Source organism: Sinocyclocheilus anshuiensis, unplaced genomic scaffold (assembly GCF_001515605.1).
Source record: "Sinocyclocheilus anshuiensis isolate Anshui unplaced genomic scaffold, SAMN03320099.WGS_v1.1 scaffold524, whole genome shotgun sequence".
In the NCBI taxonomy this organism is placed as follows: Eukaryota; Metazoa; Chordata; class Actinopteri; order Cypriniformes; family Cyprinidae; genus Sinocyclocheilus; species Sinocyclocheilus anshuiensis.
In genome coordinates this window covers 714,247-723,050 of record NW_015555703.1, presented here as the reverse complement: position 1 = coordinate 723,050, position 8,804 = coordinate 714,247, and the positions used below count along the sequence as shown (strand labels likewise).

Sequence of the window (8,804 nt, the reverse complement as noted above, 5' to 3'; positions counted from 1 at the left end):
CTTTTGATGCGGACATCTTAACGTCTTTGACATAGTTATATATATATATATATATATATATATATATATAAATAAAGGTTTGAAGTACACTTCAAATTCAAAATTCAGTATAATTAAGCACACTTCTTTTTCGCAAGGGTCATACACACTTATAATCATAATTGTCAGCAATACAACAATAATTATCAAAATTTTCAACTCAATATTGTGGATATAAACCACACAGGCCTGATGTGTACAACTAAAGTTATTATTGGTACAATGTTGAACACACTTTTGTGGATTGGATTTTATTAAACTAGAAAAAAGAAGCATTAAAGAAAAGTGAAATGGAGAAGAAATAATGAAGGTTTTACACTATTTCTAGATCACTGATCAAATGTAAGCAAATGTGTTACATTGAGCATGTGAACTCCTTTGAACAAAAATAGATTTGCATCTTTGTCAGATCATGCTGGAATCATGCATGGATCATCAGGTTTTGCACAAACTAGTGGAGTCTCATGCTTGCAAATGACAGTTTCAATGATGCTGTCATGAAAGTAAAAGATAGGCATAACAAATATGTTTTAAACGTTTTTTTTACTGAGATTGTTATGCAGATAATATTGTTTAATATATTTTATAAAAATATATTCATAAATATTATATAGGTATACAATTTTTTGTTTGTTTTGTAAAATCATTAATAAAAAAAATGTGGTGTCAGCTTTGTATATAAACATGCATGTCATAATAGGGTAAGAATTAATGTATTGTTCTTGGTTGAAAGCCAGTGAAAGATCATTCATAGTGCGATTGCTTAAGTGAAACATTACACACTGACAATTCCAGTGATCGTACGTAGAAAAAGCGCTGAAGGCACTTGAAAGGTCATCCATCTCACTATAAGGAGAAGAGAGAGAGAGTTTGTATGTGTAGTGAGCATTTCTCTTCATTGCTTTCTAATGTAATGTCAGATTACTGCACAACAGCACATTTCATCTGCTGGAGAAGGAGGGATGTGTGAGGAGGAACGGAGGAACTGAGAGGCAGGGCAGTCATGAGTAGCAGTCCTTCAGGAATACCAGTCTGAGAAACAACATTTGCTCAGGTAGGTTTGCCTTTCTTCTCCTTTTCCTTTCATCTTGTCGGTACAGCAATGAAATGAAATATATTAAACATTGATTTTCATTACAAAAAACAAAAGTGTACACTAACTACGCTAACACAGACCTTTTGAATCTTTGCAAACCAAGATTCTCATTTAGGCTTGTACAAGTCATTTGAGCATTTACATATAAATAAATAAAAATTACCAAAGGCATTTGAACTTTACATTGTTAAAAAAAAAAAAAATGTTAGATGCTTGCAGTGTAAATTAGACATTTACTTTAAGTGTCAACTATTAAACTACTGCAATTTAGGGATTGTGGAAACAAGTTTTTATTAAATGAATGCTACATTTATTTTATTTAAAAAGATGATTTTGTATGTGATAACATTTTGAACATCTACCAACCAAAGTGTTTATCTAGGCTTATCTATTACCAATCAATCATTTTAGTAAAAAATGCATTCCTACTTTTATTTATTATTTAAAGGATGTTTTAAAATGCCTTATTCATGTATCTATTACAAATGCTTAATATTTTTTATGAATGCTTATTATGTAATGTTGTGTGTATGCATCTGTTTTTGTACATTAATACAAATTTATTGATAGATGTTTATTTTGAGTGTATTCTGTTCTGCGCAGTTGTACTCCTTCAATATCATGTAGAAAGTTACATTATGTCTTCTAAAAAGAAAAATATCAAATAATTATGTAATGTTGTGTGTATGCATCTGTTTTTGTACATTAATACAAATTTATTGATAGATGTTTATTTTGAGTGTATTCTATTCTGCGCAGTTGTACTCCTTCAATATCATGTAGAAAGTTACATTGTAGAATATCCAAACTGAAAATAAAGGAAGAAAAGGGTCAACTTTAATTCAGCCTACGGGGGAAAAAAATAAAAATCACAAAGCTTTTAAAGACTAAAGAAAAATAAGATTAGATAAACTTCTCCAGCAGTGGTCCTAAAACATCTTAGACAGGATTTCTTACAAACTGTCTGACTAATTACAATGATAACCACAAAAACAAACATGCGTTTCCAGAGTTTATTTCCATATTTAAGTACCCACTGCTGAACAAACTAAAAGTGAGTGAGAACAGGAACTGAAATCTCCAGAAGCAGGACTGAGCGCCACATATTAAACATCTCATACCATAAATGAATATGTTTATTCAGTTTGGTTTGGGTCTGTTTACTCTAATTTTAACTGAAAAGTATACAAGAGACCTACCTGTTACTGTTCAGAATATACACTGGCCGAAACTATGGCACAGCGGTGGAACAGAAGTGCACATTTAAAAAAATGCGGGTTGTTTCAACCCAACTTTGGGTCAAATATGGACTAACCCAACTTTTGGGTTAAAAATTTTATGTAAAAATTTAACCCAACGGTTGGGTTAGTCCATAAGAATTGTTTCTACCCTCTAAAAAAATTTTTTTTTTTTTTCAAACTTTGGGTCAAATATGAACTAACCCAACTTTTGGGTTAAAAATTTTATGTAAAAATTTAACCCAACGGTTGGGTTAGTCCATATTTGTGTCCAAAGTAGGTTGAAACAACCCATCATGTTCACTTCAAACACACGCTGGACTATGATTTGACCCTGAAAAAACTCAAATTTGTAGTCTGTACGGTCCCCTATACCACAGTTCTAAAGTATATAAAACTAGAATCTTAATTATCTGTTATATTTACATCCACAATTTGAGTTGAATTACTGAAATAAATTAACTTTTCCACGACATTCTAATTTATTGAGATGCACCTGTATCTGTTTTAATGCATTTTTTATCAAATAAATGCAGGCTTTTTATTGACACTGCCTGTTTCTGTTGTAACATCTGCAGGTAATTTCCTGGTGATAATCAATGATCCAGTACAGCTGCTCCTCTCCAGACTCGCTGTACGCAGCGTTGAATGCATCATGGTGCTCCACCAGAGAGGACGACTGTCACAACAGAACAGCGAGCCAGTCAGACCTCTGTCTGAGCCGCAGCGCTTACCTGGAGAAGTACCTGGGCCCTTGCCGTTCACCCTTCTTCCTGCCTATGTGCGTCACCTACCTGCTCATCTTTGTAGTCGGCGTGCTGGGCAACAGCTTGACTTGTATAGTCATTGCCCGTCACCGTGTGATGCGCACAACCACAAACTACTATCTGTTCAGCTTGGCCATTTCTGACCTCCTTGTGCTATTGCTTGGTCTCCCGCTGGAGCTTTATGAACTCTGGAGCAACTATCCCTTTCTGTTTGGCGTTGCTGGCTGCTACTTCAAAACCTGCCTGTTCGAGACGGTCTGCTTTGCCTCTGTGCTCAACGTGACCGCCTTGAGCGCAGAGCGCTACAGAGCGGTGGTGCATCCTCTGCACGCCAAACACATGGTGACGCACGCTCATGCCAAGCGCGTTATCCTTGTGCTATGGGCTGTCTCGCTGTTGTGTGCCTTGCCCAATACCAGTCTGCATGGCGTGGAGATGTTAAAACCCCGTTTTGGACTCACTTTCCCCGATTCGGGTGTGTGTATCGTGGTGCATGATAGGTGGATCTACAACTTGCTGGTGCAGGTGACGGCGCTGCTGTTCTTCATCCTGCCGATGCTGGCCATCACTGTGCTGTATGTGCTGATCGGCCTGCAGCTGCATCGAGAACGGGAGTGTTTTGATTCAAAGATTGGGCTCAATCAGGATGGGGTAAATCAGAGGGCACGCCATCGGCAAGTCACAAAAATGCTCTGTGAGTCCTGTTTCCCCTTCTACACGTGCTGTTGGTATGCTAGTAAGGGTTTAAGCCAGGGTTCCTCAATTAGTTTTCGCCGAGGGCCGAATTCTGCCAAAAATACCAAGCCAAGGGCCACTGACGCAAATCAACTGTTCCTGCTCATCTCCAGCCTGGATCTCTTCTCTCCACTATCCCTAATTGCAGATTCAATTATTAGATTTGTCAGTATCAACATTTGTATACTTAGATTTTTTTGGGCGGGATCAAACTGTAACACCGTGTGTCCCAACCAGACACGACGCGATAAAAGGTATCTTTTCCATGTAGTTTTTGTTCTAACCGCCCGCGACAGCGACACGTGACAATAAGCAACATGGGATTCTATTTTAGAAACGGTTTTATTTAGGAACAACATAGAAAATAAGACAGCTATAATCTCAGGTAATGATTATGTGCTTTATTCAATGTTAAAAGTGTCTAATGTGAGTGTCACTCACTCACTCAAAACTGTTCAGTCCATTCACATTTGAATCATCTCTTTTCCGTGTCCACTTTTCTTTTCTACACACTTGCCATGTGTTTGCTGTCACATCGTATCTACGCTGGACGCGACAAAGCATTGCAAATCATCTGAACTTTGTGTCAGTAGGCTACCTTATAAATAGAACGAGTCAGCAGTTTACTGTCAGGGATTTGTCGTGTCGCGCCGCATCCAAGACAGCATCACTGATTATAACGAGTTCTATTGTATTTTATTGCGTCGCGCTACTTCGCTCGCGTCTGGAGTAGACACGATGTAAGTTAATGTGGCTTTCTGATGCTGCGTTTGAATTTTCATGTCACATTATTTGAAATTAGCACGGGCCAAACTTTTTTCTCTCACGGGCCGGATGTGGCCCGCGGGCCGCCTATTGAGGAACCCTGTGGTCTCCAACCCAAAAATAACAGAAAAATAAGTACAAACATACATTTCTCTAGTCTTGGTACTGTATTTTTTGTACACGCTAAAAATGCTGGGTTGTTTCAACCCAACTTTGGGTCAAATATGGACTAACCCAACTTTTGGGTTAAAAATTTAGTTTAAAACTGTAACCCAATAATTATGTTAGTCCATATTTGACCCAAAGTTGGGTTGAAACAGCCCAACATTTTTTTAGAGTGTACCTATTTTTTTGTTCTTTTCCGGAACTACTGGGACAGTGATAAAAAAAAAAACACATAATGCCTGAGCCTGTAAACAGGACGTTAAGGGGATAGTCCACCCAAAAATGAAAATTACCCCATGATTTGCTCAGGCTTAAGGCATCCTAGGTGTATATGACTTTCTTCTTTCAGACAAAAAAATATTTAAAAAATGTCCTGGCCCTTCCAAGCTTTATAATGGCAGTGAATGGGTGTTATTTTTCAATAGCCCAATAGAAGTCCAATAAAGTGCATCCATCATAAAAAGTGTCCCACACGGCTCCAAGGGATGTTAATAAAGTCCTCCTGAAGCAAATCAATGCGTTTTTTTAAGAAAAATATCCATATTTAAAACTTTATAAACCGTAATCTCTAGCTTCCACTAACTGTCGTACTCACGTTCACGAGAGAGTAGCGTTCCAGCGGATGACGTAGGATGTAGGCGTAGCACAAGCTCTGGTGAGATGTGATGAACGTGGAAGTGCAGAGGAGAAAGCGAAACAAAACAAAACGAGGATTTTGCAAAGAAAACTTTCGGAGGATTTTGATATAAGACAAGAGGAGCCTGGTTTTCCAGAAACTTTGCTTCCTTTGCTTCTGTAAACAAAACTTGGTTCACGCGAGACTATCATTTTCTCACTGGAGCTTATGTTACGCCTACGTCATCCGCTGGAACGCCACTCTCTCTTGAATGAGCGTACAACAGTTAGCGGAAGCTAGAGATTACTGATTACTAATCAGAATCTAATTCAAATACTAATAAAATTGGAAGTACAATCTGGGCTGTCTTTTTCTGTCAATTCTTCAATAGGTAGATCTTGTCATTTATAAAGGCTGAGGTCAGGGATCTTGGGCTTAAAAAGGTTGGCAACCACTCAGTTAAAGGAATAGTTAACAAAAAAATATGTAAATTCAGGCTATCTAAGATGTAGATGAATTTGTTTCTTGATAAAAACATCACAATAATCCACACCACTCCAGTCTATCAGTTAACATCTTGTGAAGCAAAAAGCTGCTTGTTTATGTGAACCAAATCAATCATTAAGGCGTTTTAACTTTAAACCTTAAACTTAAAATTTCTAGGAGAACTATTACTTTAAAGGGGTCATATGATGCGATTTCAATTTTTCCTTTCTCTTTGGAGTGTTACAAGCTCTTGTTGCATAAAGAAGATCTGTAAAGTTGCAAAGACTAAAGTCTCAAATCCAAAGAGATATTCTTTATAAAAGTTAAGAGTTAACCATGCCTACCTAAAACGGCTCGTTCTAACACGCCCCCACATACCTACGTCACTATGTGGGAAGATTTGCATAACGTTCTTCAAATTTTTTTTACTTTAAACTACATAAACACATTTCATTACACCAAATACACAAAATAATGTTCTTTTTAGCAGCATCATATGACCCCTTTAAAACAACTGAAGTAGACTTATGTTGCAATATTTCCACAGATGAATAAGCAACACATTGCATGCTTGTCATACATACTTGTGTAGTCGATGTTATTAATCTTGTGAACATTAAAAAAAAAGAATGTTAACTCAAGGTTTAGAAATGTAGGTGTGAAATCATAAAACCTCCAGTATATCCAGTATAAAGTATGAGCAGTGTGAAAATGTGTTAATAGCAAACTGCCAGTGTTCATTATTCAGAGCTGAAAAACTCAAGTATTCTTTTCTAAATATTATGCCAGAAAAAGAAATAAAGAGTCAAATCCCAGATTTTTTAAGTATGACACATTCTTGTCCAGTGCGTGAGGTTTTGCAATCGTAGAAACCTCAAGGAACTTTGTTAATAATCTGTGCTGATAAACAGAAAATCCTCATCTGTGCTTTATCAGCCTCATGTCATGTTATTGTAAATACAAAGGGGATCTGATTTAGTAATAGCGTCAGTCTACATCTGGCTTATTGTAATAGCTCGTCAGCACTACGCTGTGTGGCCATCCTCAACAAATTTCAACATTTACTTTGATACTGAGATACAAACAAAATACTTAAGATCTAGTCATGTATTCTCAAGTTCATAAACACTGTCAGTAGAGCAGATGCGCGCCAAAAGTAACAGTTATTTTATAGATTTAAACACATTATAAGTGTATCTGGACACTTAAAGCACACTTAAATGTGTGATTGTCATTGCATTAGATAACACAATAGTGTCATCTACAAACAAATGATGTTAGAGCTTTTCCCAGAACTAACGTCACTATTCATAGCCTTTTTTGCAATGAATATTAAAGGAATAGTTCACCCAAAAATGATGTTTTGCTGAACATTTACTCACCCTCAGGCCATCCAAGATATGAGTTTGTTTCTTTATCAGAACAGATTTGGAGAAATGTAGTATTACATCACCTGCTCACCAATGGATCCTCTGCAGTGAATGGGTGCCGTCAGAATGAGAGTCCAAACAGCTAATAAAAGCATCACAATATTTGTTTAGAATGGTTTTTATTTGCAAACAGTGGTTGATCTGTGAATATTTCTCTCCTGATTCAGAGCAAGATGAAGAGAGAAATTTTATGGATAGGGGACTTGGATAGGGTATTTTAGATGGAAACAACGGTCCGAAGTCGAAAAGTCTTGATAAATTTGTTTCTTACATAAAAGCAGCTTTTCTCACAAGACATTAATTAATGGACTGGAGTGGTGTGGATTACTTGTGGATTATTGTGATGTTTTTATATAAGTCGCAGGGCAGCGTTGACAATATGTTTCTGTGTTCCTATGTTTCTGTGTGTGCGCAGTGCAAACTGCGATCTCTCTCTCTCTCTCTGTGTGTGTGTGTGTGTGTGTGTGTCAATGAAAGCAGCACATTAATATAGAACGGTGATTAAACTGACTTGAAACTACCTGTGCATGAAACGGTTTTAATGCATACCTGCCAGCCAATCAGAATCGAGTATTCAGACAGAATATAATATAATAGGTATTATTTATTATACATTTACATGTCATTTCTAATATACTTTCTGTGTATTTGACAGGTGCATTGGTGATTGTGTTTGGAATCTGCTGGGCCCCGTTTCACATCGATCGTGTCATGTGGAGCTACATTGATGACTGGACTGCAGAGAAGCACCATGTCTTTGAGTATGTGCATCTTCTTTCTGGTGTCTTCTTCTACTTGAGCTCAGTGGTCAATCCCATCCTGTATAACCTCATGTCTTCACGCTTCAGAGAAATGTTCCGTGAAGTGGTGTGTCAAAAAGACCATCGTCAGCTCTCAATAAGTAAGGTCACATTACGTAGTGTTGTTTCTGCCTCTTTTTCTGCCTCCAACTCTGTCTCTTTTTCTGTCAAATTCAACCCTCGTGGGCTGCCACACACTCTCTAGAAAATACCAGAGTATTCTGCTCAAGTTATTTTATGCAAATACTATATCACTCATAGTTGCGCTGTCAAAGTATTCAATACTGTATATACAGTTAAGTTAATGAGTGCTCACGTAATCAAGTTAACATTCAGAGATACTGCATTAATAGGCAATATATATACGAACACACTACCATTCAAAAGTTTGGGGTCAGTACGATTTTTTGTAATTATTTTTTTATGGAAGTTTCTTGGCTCACCAAGGCTTTATTAAGAATACAGTAAAACAGTAAGATTGTGAAATATTATGTAAAATAATTTATTCCTGTGATCAAAACTGAATTTTCAGCATCATTATGCTCAAGGAACATTTTTTTTTTTATTATCAATCTTGAAAACAGCTGTGCCGCTCCATATTTTTGTGGAAACCGTGATACTTTTATTTCAGGATTCGTTGATAACAGCATTTTTTTAAAAAGAAGTA

The 8,804-nt window shown here is 36.9% G+C and overlaps 1 protein-coding gene across 1 annotated transcript; it reads left to right on the top strand.

Moving 5' to 3' along the window:
* The first annotated feature begins 706 nt into the window (after positions 1-706).
* On the top strand, positions 707-8,509 carry nmur1b (neuromedin U receptor 1b). Its single transcript, XM_016464587.1, has 3 exons — positions 707-1,093; positions 2,952-3,834; positions 7,993-8,509. The coding sequence occupies exons 2-3, from the start codon at positions 2,973-2,975 to the stop codon at positions 8,340-8,342; spliced, it is 1,212 nt and encodes a 403-aa protein (XP_016320073.1). The 5' UTR covers positions 707-1,093; positions 2,952-2,972; the 3' UTR covers positions 8,343-8,509.
* The last annotated feature ends 295 nt before the right edge of the window (positions 8,510-8,804 follow it).

Excerpts from the sequence above, each read along its gene's own strand:
- nmur1b (XM_016464587.1), top strand. The coding sequence starts at position 2,973 with ATGATCCAGTACAGCTGCTCCTCTCCAGACTCGCTGTACGCAGCGTTG. Across the intron at positions 3,835-7,992 it reads GCAAGTCACAAAAATGCTCT|GTGCATTGGTGATTGTGTTT; the intron begins GTGAGTCCTGTT and ends TGTATTTGACAG.